This window comes from Leptidea sinapis, chromosome 41, assembly GCF_905404315.1.
Source record: "Leptidea sinapis chromosome 41, ilLepSina1.1, whole genome shotgun sequence".
NCBI lineage: Eukaryota > Metazoa > Arthropoda > Insecta > Lepidoptera > Pieridae > Leptidea > Leptidea sinapis.
In genome coordinates this window covers 4,477,313-4,498,313 of record NC_066305.1, presented here as the reverse complement: position 1 = coordinate 4,498,313, position 21,001 = coordinate 4,477,313, and the positions used below count along the sequence as shown (strand labels likewise).

General features: G+C 38.0%; 1 protein-coding gene across 2 annotated transcripts; it reads right to left on the bottom strand.

Annotated features, from left to right (window-relative positions):
- Window positions 1-1,909: 1,909 nt before the first annotated feature.
- On the bottom strand, window positions 1,910-14,237 carry LOC126976582 (proline-, glutamic acid- and leucine-rich protein 1-like). 2 transcript variants are annotated; one of them, XM_050824977.1, is made up of 13 exons: window positions 14,036-14,237; window positions 13,820-13,967; window positions 13,506-13,626; window positions 12,462-12,599; window positions 11,897-12,033; window positions 11,214-11,369; window positions 9,821-9,913; window positions 7,942-8,098; window positions 6,566-6,684; window positions 6,000-6,099; window positions 4,971-5,150; window positions 4,223-4,392; window positions 1,910-2,853 (listed from the first exon to the last, which is right to left on the bottom strand). In XM_050824977.1, the coding sequence occupies exons 1-13, from the start codon at window positions 14,037-14,039 to the stop codon at window positions 1,962-1,964; spliced, it is 2,415 nt and encodes an 804-aa protein (XP_050680934.1). In that variant the 5' UTR covers window positions 14,040-14,237; the 3' UTR covers window positions 1,910-1,961. The 2 variants fall into 2 exon arrangements, with proteins under 2 accessions (XP_050680934.1, XP_050680935.1); XM_050824978.1 differs by lacking the exons at window positions 13,506-13,626; window positions 14,036-14,237.
- Window positions 14,238-21,001: the final 6,764 nt, after the last annotated feature.

The window sequence follows — 21,001 nt, the reverse complement described above, 5'->3', positions numbered from 1 at the left end:
GTCATCCGCCAGCAACCCAGAAAGTGGACAGTGCTGAGGACAGAGTGGAAGCGGCCACGCCCGCAAGGAACCCGCTTGTAGAACTGTCAAAGGGTCAGACCGACGGCTTCATTAAGGTGGAGCGGAAGAAGAGGAGGCCTCCTAGTCATAATCAATGTGACACAGTTCCGATAGTCCCAGCGACGTATATCTACGTCTCTCGCTTTCTCCACACCACCAAGGCCTCCGACATTGTTCAGTAGTTGGTGGAGAAGACAAGGTTCCGGTTGGGGGTCGAAAAGTCGGTAAAGCGTCACGCAGTAGACTAACTCTTTTGTTGTTCGCGTCCCGACAGAACATATATCGACCTTCCTGGACGTGCAGCTGTGACCGAAGGGGGTTGTGTTCCGCAAGTATCGCGGACATCGCCCACCGCCGGAAGTTACCGAACCCGCGCCTCACATCGACGCGAAAATGTGACGTAGATTTAAGTTATATAAATATATATGTTAGATTATAAGGTATTTATTTTATGGGCATTGGAGCCTGAAATAAAATGATTTATTATTATTATAAAAAAAAGAGGAATACTATACATGTGGGTACTTATATGAGAGATATTCTATTCACATTTACAAATTAAGAATCTGCTCTAGCTGTCTTTTTAGACTTGAAATCAGCTTACGTCAATATAAATCTCAACAATCTAGAATACAAAATGAATAAACTTGATATCTCTGAAATTTTTAATTCCTTAATTATAAACCTTCTCCTAAGCAAAACTTTAAAGTAGACCAAGCACGGGACTGGAGTAGACTTGTAAAGATGACTTCCGCAAGGATCTATACTCAGTCCGAAGCTTTTTAACTTACATATATACATATGACTTGAAATATTCACTTTTGAATTCTATTAACATGCCTTCGGCCGCACATGAAGTACTGTTCTCACCAATGGGCGGGCGCTCCCCAGCACCAGATTCTTCGATTTGACTGCATACAACGAACAGCGGCTCGAATCATCGATAATCAAGTCATTTCTTATCGGCTTGATTCTATGGTGTTACGTAGAGTTCTACCACATTTATCATGGGGAGTGCTCAAATGGGTTACATTTCAATATTTATAGTTACTTTATAATGCTATAATACGGAGTATCACATTATAAGCTACGATAACAATAACTGGAGCCACGAATTCTATGCATTACAAGTAGAGTGAAATGGACCTCCACTTGATATAAGGCGTCAATTTTCTCTTGATTACCAAACTCACTAACTCTCTCACTGAACTCATTAAATCGTCAAGTTATTGAAATTACTAACCTTGTTAAGTGATTTGAGGTATAAGTAAATTTATGCACCGACAATCATCTTCAAAGCTTGATTTATTTATCGCTGTATAATATTAAGCATTGCCTACTACTGCAGTTCCAACGGTCAATTACATTGCTAATATTGATAAATACAATTCAAAGTATATATTCAACTCTAAATACAATTCCAATAACTATTTTAATTCTGTTGCTAGCCATATGGACCAAGCATATGGTTAGCAACAGATCATATTTAATATACCGATGCGTGAACTAGAAGTACATCCAAAAATAAATAGGATATTTTGATGTTATATGAGATATAAAGGCTTCAAAGACCCTGTAGCAAGCGAATGGTCTTATCGAAAGACTCAGCCAACCTCTTAAATTTCCCTAGTTGGGCAGATGATCCTTATAGCTGTTATCCTATGTATGTAGATAAATTAATACGCCCTCAAATTTAGTTTATATAAATCATTAACAGCTGGTAACAGAGTATTATTAACATGGCAAGATAGTTGGTAGACATGCATTAATTTCATTCTAGCATATAAGATGGGTACGGGAAATCTTATAATCAATTATAATAAAATGAAAAGGTTAATAAAACAATTCATAGGAAATAAATGTATGTATTATACTCATTTTGGCACAAAAATTAAAAATGTTCATTCAATTACTTCATCCACAAAATCAGCCATCATATCTTCGACAGTTAAAACATCTTTTTTTGGACACACAGCTGGTGCCGAGTCCTTTTCATCATTTAAATCAACAACGCCATTTTCGAATACATCAACACCATTTTCTTTAGGAGTTGTGCTAATTTCAAAAGTTTTCTTTTGTATGTCTTCATCTTGGGAACTTTTTAAAACTTGACCACAAGTAATCTGAACATCGTCTGTTTCATTTGAGCTTGGAAGATTTTCGTCATCATTCTTTTCGAACAGAGCAACTTTTTCATTGCCAATATTTGGATAGTCATATCCTACTTCCAATGATCGCGGTATTTCTTCGGCATCAACACTATCGTGAGATATGTTGTGTATTTGAGTCACTGCATCATGAATAGAAGTATCTTTAACAATCTCAAGTTCACAACCAAATTTTGGTACAGTTTTCTCAGCAGTAGTAATTGGATTTTTTTTATGAACCATTTCTATTTCCCCATTTGGATATTCAGTTTCCATATGAACTGCTTCTTCTTCATTAGTACTAACTTCTGCTTTATTTTCTTTATTGTTTAATAATTCTTTCTCGACCTGAACAATCTCCGACTGATTATCCTGTGTTTCAATATTATTAATGTTTACTTCACTTCTTAAAAGATTTTCGGTTGAATTCTGTTTATCAATCAATTCAGATGTAACCTGAACACTGACATCTTCATCAGTTGCTCCATGTACTTCTTCAACTTTCTCAGAATCTGAATCACTAATTTCAACTGAGCTTAGAGAATCACTGCTAAGACTTATTTTATCATCGTCCACATTGACTCGTTGCTTCTTCCTGCTAGGTTCGTCTGAAATATCAATTATTTCATCTGATGTGTGAGGCATCCTGTAAAAAATACAATGAAATAGTTATGTTCTGTGACAAGCAAAATTGGTAATAATAAAAGTCCGTGAAATATTAAAATACTCTTTATATTATTGCTAAAGATGATTCATGATTCTGGGATCATAATTTGATCTAAATTAAAAATACATAGACATAGTTCCACGAAATATTGTTAACAATTTTCAATATAAACACTTTTATAACATTAGTTATTTTTAAGGGTAATAATATATGAGGGCTATATAAAGGTTTTATTAGCAACTACAACCTAGCGTCTTTTTTTATAATATGTAGGCAACAAATTAATAGAACAGCTAAAATTATATTCATTCATCATCTTTACAATTTCAATAGGATATCAAAAAAGTCAATTTATGAACATAAATTAATATAACTCAGAGCTACTAATAAATATATCTACTTATTTCCGAATTAGTAACTCAGCAACTAATGATGTAAGAGTCTATTTTATATATTTTAGAGATTCAACATATTTCTGCAAATAAAATCAAATTGGAACCTCATAATTAGCAATTAAAGTTTTTTATTCAACCACTTAATTAATAAATCAATTTGTTTTATCGTGAAAATTAGCAACACAAGCGCGGGAGTGTATCTGATGCTTGCTGGGAATGAATGGCGTTACCGGCCAATTGCACCAACGAAGTTCACGCGTATTTGTTTACATTATTAACATTATTAAAGTGCTCGTATTCTTATTTGGAAAAAGTTTGTAAGAGTGGGTATGATACGGATTTGTATGATAGTAGGACCTAAAAACAAAAGACTGTTAAAATCACAACGATGCCAGAACCGAATCGGCCCTCGTTTACTAGTAGGTTTAATGCTCATATCAAATATTTTTGGGGACCATCAATTACTTGCATCTTGTAATTTTATGTTCAAATATAGTAGATTCACTCATCAATTACTTATGCTAATGTTTAAAAATAAGATTAAAAGAAATTAGAGTGCTATACTATTTTATAGATGCAGTTGATACACTTATTAGAAGCTGGCAATGCATAGACATACTACAAATTTAGTCACTTAAGAATTGCTACGCCATATTAATAGTAGCTTGGTTTACAATATATATGGTCACTTGAAAACCATTTATCATCACAAATAAATATATTTGAAGATGAAAATGACATTTTAAAAATGCTGCCTTAATAAGGACCCATTTTTAAGAGATTTCCCTCAGTACTAGGATAAACATAATACACAAACAAAAATTTGTATTTTATCTTTGGCTGGCATACCATAGTAAACCACTGACCGACATTGTTCGCTTTAGATTCCTCAATAGAATAGTAAAAGCATATATATAAAAAACCAGATACATGTCATAATTAAGTTTACTCACTTATCTTTTCCGATCAATGACTCTAAAACAGCTCTATTCCTTTCGGAGACTTTCTTCCTTTTTTCGATAGATTTCGTTTTTATAGGTTGAATAGCGAAGTTCAATGATGGTGGGGAGCAGTGTAAATGCATTCTAATGTCCAAAAGTGCTCGAGAACAAAAGCTGGAAACCTGTACATACATTTGACATTAATTAGTAAATAGAAGGAAAAAAACTGATAAAACCTAACAATGTACTATATACATACTACCAGTACTTCAAATGTAACCATGTAAGGTAAAAACTACACATTTTGACATTCGTCTTTTTTTCATTTATCACTCCCACAAAACATCATCCATATTTCGAAAAGTTTCTGCTTTTTATGTCGGCATCACTCAGTTGATGGTGAAAAACCCATCATTACTGCAACACTGATCAAGTTTCTGTCCCAACTTTGAATCGAGCAATAGGTACACTGACAGCCGTTAAAGTTCAGTGGTTAGTGACCCTTCCCACTAAAGTTCTAGATTGGAATAGTGGGGTGAATAGGCTATTGACTCACCTGATTAACTCACAGTAAGAACTGCCAACTAAGGACATCTGGAATACCAAAGGCCTTAGAGATGTTATTAGAGATTATTATAATAGGAAACCCTGAGTTAAGAGTATGGTCCAAGCTGAAAGATCTTTGAGAGGGATGAAACTGCAGCCAGATGGTGCCCGGGAAGATGTTTCTAGAGATTTATGTAATGTAGGTGGAACTTACCTCGATGTTAGTAGAGTTGGCCATCACACTGTATAGATGCAGGCAATACTGTGTTGGAGGCGGCAGGACAGGGGATGCACACTTCCTACAAGCATCCAGCGCCCGCAGCAACTTTAACGCGTGCTTAGAGCTGAATGAATCCAAACTGTAACAGTCCCGCACCAAGCGCTCTTGGAATATCTAGAAGAGAAGAAGCTATCAGATTCACAGCCAGAATTATTGTGGCCCCCTTCACTATAATAAATTTTGATCTTTAATTTTGACACATCTAAGACTATATAATATATCAGGCTGAAGTTATAAATAAATATAATTTACAGATTCCATTTAAAGTATTAGAATACATTAGTTAGTTGGTATGTTACAATAATAATAATGGCTTCTTAACATCGAACCTAATAATTATTCAATACCAGAGTAATTGATTACCTAACTCCCTGGAATAATTAATTATTTCTTTCTAGCTGACCCGACATACGTTGTTCTGTAGGTATATAATAAATAAAATAATGTTTTTATATGAATTTGTCAATAATATATCATAACATCAAAAATTACTTCGTAAAATATGCACCCTGCTGTTGTAATGAAATTGTTTCACAGCAGAACTGTCAAACCGTGCGTCAATAAATTCTCTAATAGAAACTATGTATGGACACATCAAAGGGAAAACAAATTTGTTGTTTTTATTTAATTTAGCAGCATTTTCATATTTATTCACCTTTTAAACCTTCTCTGAACTTCCACAAATAATTCAAGACCAAAATAAGCCAAATCGGTCCAGCCGTTCTCGAGTTTTAGCAAGACTAACGAACAGCAATTCATTTTTATATATATAGATTGACAAGACTGGAACAGCCAATCAACATGTATTTAAAGTGAGACTTAAAGAGCCCTATTATCTTCTACTCAGATTGATATCCTAAAAGTTACAACAAATTGGTGATTGGTTATAGGTCTTGCCTTGTAATGAGTCCTTTATATTAATAGTATTTTGTTTATTTTTAAAATTAAACTCAAGATTTTTACCTTATGTGTTTCCGGTTTCAAGAAAATTCCACAGACAAGCAGAAAACTTTCAGCACACTCCAGTGCAGCAATGGTGACTGCATTATCATCTTCATCACATCTAATTAAACAACGTTAATAGACATTTGTGTGGTAAAGGTTACTATAACATAAATAACTTTCCTAATCATTCCACAGATTGGGAACGGAATGACCACCCTCAGGATATTAAATAAAAAGTTTTATTGTATGATATACATTGTAATAATATTTTTATAAAAAAAAAATAAGCCCGCTAAGCTTCTTGCGCCCGTACTTCTCAAGTCTGAGGTATACTTTTTCGAATAGTAGTTTTTGATTTTCAATAAGTGATATCATATCTTATTTTGAATAAAAATATTTGAATTTTTATATACTGATAAACCTTTGTTGCACAACTACTACATAATGACATCTTTAAATTGATTTATATAAGGTGCTAGCTGGATCATACTACAGACTATTGACTAGATGAAATTTTGGCTAAGTAAAAATTATATATAATGTCAGTCGGGATTTAATATTGGTACATATTATAACTAACTTACGTAATGGCCTTCTGTTTCCCCCCTGGCATGTGAGATGCTATGTTGCTTTCCTGTAGCTGAGTTGTTGCTAGTTTCCGTTTCGCTTTCTTACTCATGTGTTTAGTGGGCTGTGCCCCCATCTGCAAAATTTTAAACAGCAGTTAGCTTGGTGGCTAGAGCGTTGGAGCGGAATTATCCGGAGGGTCGTGTTTGAATCACTCATGATCCATAAATTTTGGCACAAATGTAATTTTTTAATAATATAGAAACTATTTGATGTATTTTACGTTTTATAAAATAAGTTGTGAATTCGAACGGCTTTGACGGTTTGTGTATACTTAGCTATAATGGTAGTACATGCAGTGATAACATGAACATTATTATGACTGTACAAAGGGTCATTACTTGGCAGTCATATTAATTAGATTAAATTGACTGTAGAGTGTAAATATACGTAGTTGGTACTTAGTACGGAAGTACTAAGGAATTAACAAAAAAAAATCGTCCCTACAAGCCATAATTCGGCAAAATATTGCTTTGATTGGATAAAAAATGACAGTGCTATTAGACAATAAATGTTCGACATCGATTTTAAAATAATATCTAGATTTACAAATACAATTTATACCGCGGGTTTTATCTGTACATTCACATTTTATACTGACTTTATGCCTGTATCGCGGGGAAATCGAAAAATTAAGAATAAATAAAAATGCACAAATTGAAATCGACTACAATCTGATAACTTAAATAACATAACAAATAAATAAACTAAACAAGTCAGTTAATCAAGTACCTAAGTATTAACTTCTATGTATGTAAGTATGTTTTGTGTATGTGTTCATGTCACGATTATACTTAAAAAGATTTTTATTTCATAATTAGACCATTTTAATAAATATTTTGATAGAATCTTTTCTGCTACGAAAATAGTGTTTTAAAAATTAATATAGCCCAATTAGTTTGGTATAAATTATTAGTTGGGTATTCAATTGTTTTCTCCAGGGCGAATTATTAATTATAACACAGTTCTTTGGGCACTTTCTAATTTTAAAAGGAAGGTATAACTTGTACGTCGGCAGGCAAGAATGCAGTAATTACCTATTGATTATCCGTGGGCTAAATAAATTTATTTTAGTATGTAAACCTCGCCGATCTGCTAAAGCATTTGCAATATTTGTAGGTATATCTGAAACCATCCTGAGACACAAGCCTACTCTCTGAAGCTATGTTTCGAATAAAATAAAGAAAACGTTGATTCTTATCATGTGAAATTCTTGTACAATTATTTTACAATTTTAAGATTACGTCGTTGTCTTGTAGATGCAGGAAAATTACTCGAAGTTAGTAAATAGCGGTTAGTAGGAGGGGACTCCGGGAACTCTATTGATACTCACAGTAAGTTCCACGACTTTGGTGACTGGAGTGATGTCTCTTATAATATGTTGTGTAAGTTCATCCTCCAATGAACTTTTGTTGTCATTCGATATCTTATGAACATGCAGTACTGTCAACCATTGCCGGAGACTGTTGTAGGCATCACATCGGACTTTCCTGCAAGGTTTGCAATGCTTTGCAATTAATACTATATGAAAAGTGGCTAGTTTTGTGAGTTTGTGGACATTTAGTTTTATCTATTACATGGGGCAATAAAACTCAATTATTTTTGATCAAAATTTAATTACGAGCACTCGTCATCACACATCGCAAACAAATGGCACTCCAAGAATACCACAGGTTTATTTTGTGCGCTATTAAAAAAAAATCAGCGTAGTCCCTAGCTAATCTGGCGTTGAATGATAAGATCTAACGTCTGCATAAGGGCAGATAGGGTTTAAGATCCACATAACCTACTAGAAAAGTTTGCGAATATAGCTAAGGTTTTTGAATCCTCTGCTTTTATATCAAAATTAACATTTTTGTTTAATTTAAATAACTATAAAATAATTCTTATACAGTACATCATAATCAGGCTATTTTAAATAATATTCCATCATCATTACCAATCACTAAGTAAAATAGCAGAGTAAAATAATAATATAATATAAAAAATGCATGAACAACACCAAAATAAATATATATTTATCATGACCTTGGTAAATAATCTTTAAAAATCTATGTTTAATCGTAAAATTGTTACGGCTACTTTTATATATTTTTAAAGTTTTTAAATATAATTAAATTGAATAGGAAATATTTTGCATATATTTTAAATTGTTTTATTAACATCACATTAAATTACAAGTCCATTGTGGTAGGCTCCTTTGCACAGAATGCCGGCTGGATGATGGGTACCATAACGGCGCTTATTTCTGTCGTGAAGCAGTAATGCGTAAGCATTATTGTTTTTCGGACAGAAGGGTGCCGTAGCTAGTGAAATTTCTGGGCAAAAAAACTTAACATCTTATGTCTCAAGGTGACGAGCTCTATTGTAGTGCCGCTCAGAATTTTTGTATTTTCAAAAATCCTGAGCGGCACTGCATTATAATGGGCAAGTCCCTTATAGTAATTTTTTTTATTTATAAAAAACGTCAAAAAAGTACTGTAAATTATGTAAGATCATAAAAATAAACAAAATATTTAGTTACAATAAGTTGTAAAATTTTCATTTGGCCCCACTTCAATGACTTCAAATTTGCTTTTCTAATTTTCTCAGATTTTTGACTATTACCTACTTAATAAACTTATGTAAAATTCAATATTTCACTGAAAATGCAGGCATAATTATAAATTTATTAAAAAAATTGTCATTTTCTTAAACCCTATGCATATTGCAGACTACTTAGAGGTATCAAAGATGACATACTTAGTTTTGATAATTATACGCGTACACCTTTCTAAAAGGTCGGTAACGCTCCTGTGATTCCTCTGGTGCTGCAAGAGAATGTGGGCGGCGGTGATCACTCAACATCAGGTGAACCGTACGTTTCACCTTCTCTTCCTGGAAAAAAAATATAAATAAGTCACATCTCTATAAAGTAGTGCTATTGATTAACCTTCATGTATCTTCTAACCATGATCCAGCCTTCGCAACATTTTCTTTTCAATACCTGATGGTCACCACCTTAAGCCAATCTTAAGTCTATTTTAACTCCACATTTCCTTCTAGGAAACATTAACATTTTAAGGAAAGTTTACTGCACATTTTCTAGCACAATCTTGTTTCCCGCCTTTTTTTACATAATGTCGAAATAATTCTACTTGAATCAATTGTGAGAATAGGCATCAATTAATTGTTTGATATAACTTGAATACTTAATGTATTCATCTACTTACTTTGTCTCGTGTGGATTTTCAGAGCTCCACCTCAATGTCTGCATTACACATCGAAATATCAGCGGCGAATATGGAATTAGATTTGGACCTAAGCTGTCAAATAAAAATTGAGATTGCGTATGAAAAAGTATCGAATGATTGGCACAATAAAATGGTATTATAGAAAAAACTTCAAAACCTGATAAATTTGGTAATTCAGTACAATAGCCTGTTATTGGTTGACTGGATCTACGGAAACTATACACCAGGGGTGCTCAAGCTTGAACTGCTGGCGATCTACCTCAAAATTGTTAGACTACGATCGATCGGCTCTGAGAGGCTTCAAGTATGTGTGATGGATTCAAGGATTGTCGTCTACGCAGAGTGTCACGATGACATAGATATTAGTTTTGCGCAAAATATGCATTTTTTTAGTCAAGGTAAGTGTAGGTCTGCTCTTAAATGTCAATGAAAAAACTCATAATTATTATTCAAAATTGCGAGTTTATTGGTTCTTACAAAACAAACGCGTTCTAAAGTTCTAAGCTTAACTAAACTTTGGATGTTTAATATGCATGACATTGCATGTCCTGAGCATACTTTTCATAAGATGGTAATTACCGATGTTAGTTTATCATACCGGATTTTTTCTCGAGATCGACTCAAAAAGCACTCGCGATCGACCAGTCGATCCCGATCGACCGTTTGAGCACCCCTGCTATAGACCATTATATTACTAGCGTACCTATAGACCAACGACGCGTGCGAGAGAGAAGAACCTCTCTAACAATAAGGCAAGATAGAAAAGGAATGTTTGCTCGTTTACCACTAATACTGCTCTTCAACAACACTCACTTAAAGCCTCGCCTAGTATCGGAATACTGGGTCTTCAAATCTCAGGCGATTTCCAACTCTGCGATCATTTGGATGGCCAAATTGTCTTTGCCATCTGGATGTGTGGCGTTCCTCCACATTGCGGTTTTCAACGAACTTTCTATGTGCTTCCTTGTGCGTTGTTTCCGGGATGATACGACATGGGTACCTTAAAAAGCGTGTACACATTCCTTAAAGGCCAGCAACACTCCTGTGATTCCTCTGGTGTTGCAAGAGTATGTGGGTGATGGTGATCATTTGATGATTGTGAAATTTCGAATGACAAGACGTAAACACAAATGAACCACACTTGACATTAACACCTTCGTATTTTGAATATTAAGCTAACACACACATTGCCAAATCAAAATTGGTCATGTATTATCAGGCTGTCATGTCGTCTATATATATTCTAAGTCAACAGTTGTTACATTGTAATTGTGCTCTCACACTGCCTTTATAAAATGTTTATGGTGAAATAGGAAGGGTGGTAATAAATCTGCACCTTCTGGGCACTTTCTTAAAGTGATGTTAGACTTACCAAGCAGCAAGTGCGTCCAGTGTTCTCAAAGCTTCACTTTTGATAGCAGACAGATCTCCCGTGCTATTTTGCGCATCTTTAGCAATACTGACAACCCTGACTATCACATCAAGTATTAATTGTGGCTGAATGGGTTTGGCCACAGTGTAGGTTTCTCTGTAAAATTTTAAATTGTACCTTGAGATAAACTAAGATAACATCATGTTGCAGTTATAAGGGACTGATACATATTCAAATATTCTACCTCTAAAAAATATTTATTTTAAATATATGAATTTTATAGAAGAGAGATAAAGTGAGGAAGAGACAGGTTTTTACAACTGTTGTAAATCCTACTAATATTATAAATGTGAAAGTTTGTATGTCTGGATGTATGTTTGAACTTCTTTAACACAAAATCTACTGAATAGATTTTGATGAAACTTTACCATAATATAGCTTTCACACCAGAATAACAATTAGGCTATAATTTATAAAACTATAGTGTGAATTATGCAAAATATAAAAGAAGTGTGATTGTTAAAAGAAAAGATCAATACAATTTATATGGCAAAACAACATTTGCCGGGTCATTTAGTAGATCAATAATTTTCAGATAGCTTATAAATAAGTTACTTTGAAAAGACTATTACCACATAAATATAAAACTACTATGAAATTAAAACAATATATATATTACTTACATAAGCATGGCCTGTATGTATATAAAAATATTCTTCAACCTTATCCGCAAAGCCCTCAATCTGTCAGATTTACTGTTAACATTTGGTGCAGTAAGAGCATTAGCTAAAGGTGAATTACTAGGTCCTTGCACAGAATTCTGAAATGTTATTAAGACAATATTAAGGCTAAGATAACATCTAAATACATTACAAGTGACTCATGCTTTGAACCTTAATAATTAGTTGACTCATAATCTCAAAATTTTGCAAAAACATTATCAGGGGTACAATAAATAATACAGGGAGATACATCTGAAATATTTTTTACCACTTTAGCACCAATTTTTTTTAAGAGTTCCCAAGGGAATATGATGTAAATTTAATGTGAAGTCACAGGCAAAAGGTAGTTAGTAGTAAATCTTGATATCTACTAGCACTAACACTGCTACTACAAACACTTCACATTTTATGTATAATTTAAAGCTTTTACATGAAAGTTTCAAAATGCAAGCATGCTGTTGTTAAATTTTATGATGAACTATTAAAAAAGAGTATGAATTAATATAATATTATAATAATAGTTTACCTTTGCACTAATTTTGTACATATCCACAGCACTAGAACATAACATGCCAAAAACTTTGTGTGCAGCCTCACACAGAAGCATCATTTGATCTCTCCAACAAGATTTTGGTGTTGATGTTTTTTCATGAGATGGGCGCACCTGTTAATTTTCAATAATTAAAACTATTAACAAGCTTTTAACTAAATATCTCATGTTTCAGACATATTATACTAGTGAAAGTTTACAATATGTGACAGATACATGTTGAACACTCATGAGATTGGTTAAAAAATATTATTTAAATTAAGTAAGACCCAAGTCAGTTACAATTGTGTCAATTAAAGCATCCCAGATTTTTTTTAGTAATGCTGCCATTTTCTGCAGATAAAGGCTTTTTGTTATTAAATATAGTAACCCCCTTATTCATAATAGTCTGCTAACTTAAAGCATTGCTAATTCTCACTCTGTCTTCTTCTATTGACCTAAGTCAGAATGAGAAAAAACACTCCTCAGCGGCTGTTTAAAGTTACTGGACCATTATGAATAATATGAATAAATACTATATTACTAATATAGGATAGCAACTAAAAAGAATAAATAAAGAAGATAGTGTTATTCAATTTATTATTACAGTAAATTTTGACATACTTTAACTTATAATATAAAAGAAGCTATAGACTATAGATATTTAAAGTGTGTGTAGTGTAGTGCATTTCACATTGACAACATAATCAATAGAAATCTATAATGCTGAATTAACTGGTACTGAAATATTGGCTCTAAGATTATATTTAAAAAAATATACTCAGCCTGATCTGATAATTGAGTCAAGTGCCTTGTGTGTTAACCATCATATCATATCTTGGTAACAGGTGTCTAGATCTCATGCCCATAGATTACCAAGACTCAAAATGAGAATCTTTTTTGGATGTCCAATACATAAAACAATCACTTTACAAAAAAACTATTTAAACAGCAGCTCTAAAGAACCTAAACTCTTAAGAGCTGCTGTATCAGTACATGTAAGCATAACACATATAATAATTTAAAAAAACATTATTCTACCTGTTGCAAGGAATGAGCACATTTTGCTGACTCAATAACATCACAATATTTTTCAGAATCCAAGTATTTTAATAAATATGTCTCAATTGTATTTCTGTGTGAAATACAATATTTAGGAAATCTGAAACATATTTAATAAGTTTGATTACAGCTGATATTATTTTAGTATGTATTTATTGAAATAAGATATGAGAAAAGGACATTAATTCTTTATAATATATAGTGCAGTCATAAGAAAGTAAGATGAGTAATTAATAGTATTGCCCTATACAGATTGTTATGAAGAAAAGAAAAAAATATAGGTTATAATATACCGGTTTACAAGATCGCACAGCAACCGCAGCCATCGATGTGAATCGTACAATTCATGTTTTGATAAATTTTGAATAAATAAATTCAAAGTGTCTTTTATAGCCTCGCTGTTATTAGGATCTAGAGTTCGTACCTTATCGAAAATTTGATCTGGAAAATAACCAACACATTAATTATTGGTGTTTGTGTTCAAAATTAAAATTGAGTTTGGTACTTACTCATTTTCTTAGTTTAGATGTTCACATAAAATCACTTCACAGTCTGCTTCTCTTCAAACTTAAATCTTAAATTACTATTACTCTCTGTTTTAAATTACAAATAATAAATCTATACTATATACAATATTTATCTCATTCTTACATGTTGTACCTAGTTTATTTTATATTATTTTGATTTTTAGACCAGTCACACGTGTTTTCATTATAAATGAAATAGGTGTCAACTGTCAATTGTCAAAGTTAAGCCTTAACTCAAGTCATGGACATTTGACATTGCGACAATGGCCGACTCCGGCACCCGAGTCGTTGTCACAACATTATTATTGTTTTGTAATACTATTTTGTTAGTATTCGATAACTTGCCATAAGCGATTCTTCAAGAAATAAAGGAATTTTGAATTGAATTTGAATTTTTGAACATTCCATCTTTAGAGACTGAGCGTTTGGCGATTAAATAAAACAATTGCTTGACTGTGAGGAATATGTGGAAAATATATGGAAGATATGTTTTTTTTTTTTTTTTTTGCGCCCAAGCAAGGGAATGGGCTACCCTCCGGGATAACGACGGGAGGGAGGTGGTGAATGCTCATGCATACCAACGCAGCCTAAGTCTGCGTTGGTTATGTGGGACTCACGAAAACCTAGGTGCCTACCCACTAAACACCACCTGCAGTTGGCTTTGGGCAGGTGCCCTCTAAGCCTACATCGAAGGCGACCTTCTCATGGGGAGAGAGAGGCGCAAGCGGCACTCCCTATGGAGTTTCCGCTGGGATATTGCACAGAGGGTGCTATCTAATTGGGACTAGTCACATCAGAAGGATGATCACAAAATAGAGGTGAATCTAAATGCGTCTGATTTTCCCCGGATGCCAAAAGGCGTTCCAGGTCAGACGAGAGTTTGTTAGGGGGATCGGAGAGGGCGTGTCTGGGCCTCCTGACTTGATAACGTGAAGGAGGGGAGGCGGTATAATCCACTGCCTCCTTAATCAGGGGATTTGGGTGATTGTCTGAGGACTTAAAGAAAGTTTCAGACAAGCACTTAAGGTGTTGTTGGATGGTGGGGAGCTCTAAGTCCCGGTGAAGGTCTGCGTTTCTAACACACCAGTGGGCATTGACAGCCTTACGGCAGAAAATGGATTGAACTGTTTGGAGTTTGTCTATAATATTGGGTTTCGCATGAGCGAAAACTGGAGCGGCATAAGTCATAACCGGTCGAATGCAAACCTTGAAGAGTGTTCGCTTATTCCTAAAAGACATTTTACTGTGCCTACCTAACATACTGTTTAGGCGGTACAGATAGAAGCGGGCGGTTCCGGTCACCTTCTTGACGTGAGGCCTGAAGGTGAGTTGGGAGTCGAGGGTCACACCCAAGTACTTGGTTGTGGACCCGAAGGGGATAGGGGAGCCTAATAGATGAATGGGTCGATCCCGGCAGAAGCGTCTGCGCTTAAAATCAAAACGGACTGCGGAGCTTTTATCCGGGTTGACCTCAATACGCCATTTCCTAAACCAGTCACCTAGCTCATTAACTGAGCGTTGGAGCCTGGAGAGGACTGAAGATATCTGTTGGGACTGGACGTAGAGAGCGGTATCGTCAGCGAAAAGAGAGAGTTGGACTCCATTTCTAGGGATGGGAATATCGTTGGTATACGATATGTATAGAAGTGGTGAGAGCACTGAGCCCTGTGGTACCCCAGCCGTGAGCAGGCGAGGGGAGGAGAGGACACCTTCGTGTCTGAAACGAAAGGTACGTTTGTGAAGATAAGAAGCTACTATGCGGACTAATCGGGATGGGAGGCCTAGAGCGTGGAGTTTATATATTAGGCCTTCGTGCCAGACTTTGTCAAAAGCCTTGGCGACGTCGAAGTCTTCTTACGTTTGGGATAGAACCCGCTGTAGATGTACTCTACAATGCGGTGGACTTGCTGAGGACAAGAGTGTTTAGCACGAAAGCCAAATTGTTGATTTATTATTAAGGGAGGGCCGTCCGTTGGAAAGAGATACTTTCTCATACGGAACAGAATAACCCGTTCAAAGACTTTCCCCATAGCCTTGAGGAGGCTGATGGGGCGATGGTTGGAGGGGATATTTAGGGATTTTCCTGGTTTAGGGATCCCTATAACTATGGCCTCTTTCCAAGCGGTTGGAAAGAAGTAGTGGTCGAGGCAGGCGTTGAAGAGGAGGACTAGAAAGAAGATCACCTCCTCGGGGAAGTGTTTGAGCGCCATGTTGGAAATACCGTCGGCTCCTGGGGCTTTGCGAGGTTTTAATCCACGGATGATGGATTTAACCTCCTCTACAGTAGTTGGAATGGGATCATCGGTGAGAGGCATTGAGTTCAGACGGCTGACCTCATTCTCCACCGATGCTACGTGGAGGGGTTCAAAAGAAGAAGTGCTGGGTGAGCACTGTGAAGCAATGCTTTCAGCAAAACACTCCGCTTTATCCCTGTCCTCGAAAGCTGTACTGCCGTCGGGGCGTATCAAAGGCGGAGTGTGGAATATTGCGTCAGTACGAAGGGCTTTCGCCACTTTGTAATACGCCTGGTGTGAAGGGGTTATGTTCTCCATGAGTGAATCCCAATTGGAATTCCTCAATTCGGAGAGACGTAACCTAACTTGGCTCTGGAGGAAGTTAGCGCGTGACCTATAGTTGGGCGTTGGGTATTTGGCGGCTCTTCTGAGAGCTGCATTCTTGGCTCTAATGAGGTTCATGACATCAAGCGGGAGCTTATGGCTGTTAACCTTAACCATCCGCTCGTTGTCATGGAGAGCGGACTGCACTGTTTGAGTAAGTGCTTTTACCGTGATGTCAATCTTATCCGTACTATCGAAATAGTTGGACGAGATTGCATACGGTGAATTGTGGGCATCAAAATTTGATGCAAGAGGCTCCCTATAACCCTCCCAGTTGGTGAGGGTTTTAGGGTGTGTGGTGGTAGGGGTGGGGGCATGGGGCCCGAGCTTGAGGGAGACTGGACGATGGTCGGAGCCCAGGTCATCGAGTGGTTCAATCGCCCTTAAATTAAGAGCGACACCCTTGACCAAGGCGATGTCTAAAATATCGGGAGAGTGTGCTACGTTGTCCGGGTAGTGTGTTGGAGAGGTGGGACTTAGGACGTCTAAGTCCATAGACCTGATTAGACGGCGGAGCTTGATGCCATTCCCGTTTGTGGATAGGCACTTCCAGTCAGCGTGTTTGGAGTTGAAATCTCCAAACAAGATGACCGAGTCACCTAGAGAGAGGAGAGTCTCAAGGTCGCTCTGGAGAGGGATCTTGAGAGTAGGGAGGTAGATTGAGGCTATGATCAGAGACGGATGACCTGACATGCCCAACTGACAGACAGTTGCTTCCATGTTGGTAAGCACTGGAGTAGCGATTTGCGAGCAATGAAGGGATCTCTTGTAGTAAATGGCTGTGCCTCCGCCACGACGGTCATCGGCTCTGCCATTGTGTACAAGAGAGTAGGAAGGGATCGATAATCCCTTTGAAGCGTCGGGTTTAAGGAATGTTTCTTGGATAAGCAATAGGTCGATGTCCTTATTGCGAACAAATTCCTTAATATCTGGGAGGTTGGTGCGCAGGCCGCGCGTATTGAATGAGACAAGTGATAAGCCCTGAGGCTTCACTCGCCCCATGTTTTGTGATGAAGCGTTACGCGATTGGGACATTAATACATAGAATTCACCAGGTCTTGGTGCTCTATCATCGCAATAAGGCGCTCATGTGGAGACCTAGCTGATTTGAATTTGTTGGCGAGAATGTTGAATTCTTTAATGTCGAATTCTCCATTCTTCAAGAAACTCAGGGGGTTATGCACTCCTGAATCTGGTTGGGTAGGTGTTGCCCATCTGCGGCCACTCGGGGTGACTTTCACGGGGCGGGAATTGACATTGGATGTCTGGGAGACCGGGGCTGCTTGTCTCCAAGAAGTGGAGAGTAAAGGCCCGGTTGTCCTGTTCCTCAGTTGAGGGAAGTTCGTGCCAGTGGCCGGAGGTGGCCCTGGTTTTGAAGGCTGCTTCTTAGCAGGCTTCGTTATTGAGGGACGAGGGGCGCGGGGACATCCGCGGTAGTTCGCGGGATGTCCTTCCTGCCCACAAAGGACGCAAGCAGGAGGAGTCTCCGCATCGCGGGTGCGTTTGCACTCCTTGGTTGTGTGAGGCTCTAGGCACTTGACGCACCTAGGCGGGGCTGAGCAGTTTGCAGCTGCGTGGCCATAAAGCTGGCAGCGATGGCACTGCCCTGGGAAGCCCCGTCTGTGTGGAGCTTCTACACGGATGTTTGAGAGCCCACATACGATGAGCTCTCTCTTGAAGATTTCCCTCGATTCGGGGACATTGGTAAGGATAACCAGAGCCAGTGGGTATTTCCTGCCGGATCGGCTGTACATTTTGTGTACAGCCTCGGCCTTAAACCCTTGCTTGGTCAGGTCCTCTAGGATGACCTCACTGGGGAGCTCATACGGGACGCCACGTAGAATGGCTTTCACTTTGCGCTCTTCCGGGAGCGCATAGGTGTGGTAAGCATCACTTTTATGAGTGAGGAGGCGAGTGAGGACTCGGAAGTCCTCCGTAGTCGGGACGACTACGCGGATGGCTTCACCCGTGTTTGTAGCTCGGGTGTATTGCACCTTTTTGTCGGCGCAGAGCTGTGCAATATAAGTCCACTTTGCCTTGTCTCGTATGAAGATAGGCGGTGGGGGCTTATTTGCAGGGAGGACAGGCGTGCAGCGCGTGGCTGGCTTCATAGATGAGGTGACAGAGACCTCGGGCAAGCTAATGTCGAGAGACATTAGAGGGACAGGGGTTGCCGCGGAGAGTACGTTATCCGACGTGGTGGCTGAGCGCTTGGACTGGCGCTTCTTCCTGGATTGAACCAGTTGGAAAGGTTCTCCAGAGGGACATCGGGAGGTGTTGACAACGGAGCCAGTGACGGTTCCGTTGTCCTCAGAGGAGGACTGGACTGGCCGCTTTCGGCCGCAGGAGGCGGAGTCGGAGAACTCCATGTCCTCGGAAGTAGATTTGTGAGCGGAGGGCTCATCGGGGGACGCGGGGGAGTCAGCAAGGGGCTGACTTGGAGTGTTGATCACGGAGGTGACGGTATCGACTAGCGACTGGTCGAATTGGGTATTTGCGGCTTTAACCAAAGCCGCAATCTGGACTGCGAGGGCGCTGCGAAGGTCCGCTGATGGAGCCATACTGATGAAGCCTCCCCGCCGAGGGCAGGGAGCAACGGGGGATGGAAGAGGCGCGGCTATCCCTAATGGTTATAGCCGCGAACCGTCACCCTTGGGAAAGCCCAAGTGCAATGGGATCGGGTCGTCCGGTTTCTCTCAGGTCTGGAGGCCTGAGAAACGCACCGGGTCAACGTTAGCCGAGTTAGTTGTCACCGTTAGGTATCCTTCAGCTCAACCGCGATGACACGCAACTCACTTACTACAATAAAAATTGCTGTAAACAAGCTGCGGGCCGGAACGAATTCGACGTAACCAGTCGAACTTGGCGTAGTATACCTCGTACCACACGTAGCGGAGCTGCGTAGCGTAGCACTGGGCGTAGCGTGGCGGCGTAGCGGGGCGTGAGCACAGGCGCGTGTAGTAGTCTGCTCGGCGCGGGGGCCGAGACAAGAATCGTTGATTTATTAAAAAGTTACACGATATATATACAAAATCCTTAAAACTAGTTACCCAATTACAATCGTTACTTAAAAAATATTTACAAGTTCAGAAAATACACACCAATACTAGAGCTTACATTTTAACCAATAGTAAAACGTTTCATTCAATAAGATTTGAGAATAATATTATGTGTTCTATCACACTCTAAAACTAATGCTATCGCAGTTTGTGTAAACTCGCGTCGAACCTCGATCATACGATGTCAATGAGCATTCCGCACCTACGGCTGTTGCTCATTGATTAAAATTGCATGAATAGCGATCGACCTCCGAGTCCCGACGCTTCATTCGAGGACGCTCGGCCTTGCTGTGCGGTTGTGTAACGCGGAGCATATGACTGATCACGTGAGTATGTCTGCGATCGTCGAGAGAAAGTACGATGCTTGAAACTTCACTGCGATGATTACTGGTGATCTGTATGATTCTATGAGTTGATGTACAGCATTATGAAATGGTTCTTATCAGAGCTAATATTACGTTATACAAAATAAAATGTTCTTATCAGAGCTAATACTACGTTATATAAAATAAAATGTTCTTGTCAGAACGAATCTTTCGGCATACGCTTATTACAGTTATTATGCACGATTACTATTTCTACGATCTATGATGCTACGTTACAAGTTAGGTATTAGACATTTGTATTAATTGATATTATTGGTTGTAGGTACAGCTACAGGAGTCCCCTTCAAGTGAAACGCACCGAGACGTGATGAGTCGGTCTGTCCTTGACATTTTGATAGGCTGGGACGTCAAGTTGTTCGTAGGGTCCGGTAACGTGGTATTTTGGGTATTGGTGGTATGTTTGTTAGGTATGGTATCGGTAAGGTTTTGGGTAACTTGTACAGGTAAAGGTAATGAATATAATGTATTGTTTTCTTCAGTTTCATTTAATAAATATGCAGGTTTTAAACGGTCGATCGATATGTTTGTTTGTCGACCTGGTAACTGAATGGTATAAACTTTACCGCTTCGTTTGATAACACGGTACGGTCCTTCATATGGTGTTTGTAATGGTGGTTTTACTGAATCTATTCTAATAAACACATGAATGCATGTATGTAAGTCTTGATTTACGAATATGTGTTTGTTATTACGATGTGAAGTAGGTGAGCGTGGTTTGTAAGCTGCGATATGGGTACGTAATTTATCAACGTAGGTATGATCCAATGAGGTAGATGATGTTTGTGAGTTTATGTCGAAGAAATCACTTGGTAGACGAAGGTTATAGCCGTATGTTAGTTCGGCGGCGCTAACGCCTGTGCCCGATCGTAGGACTGCGCTCAGGCC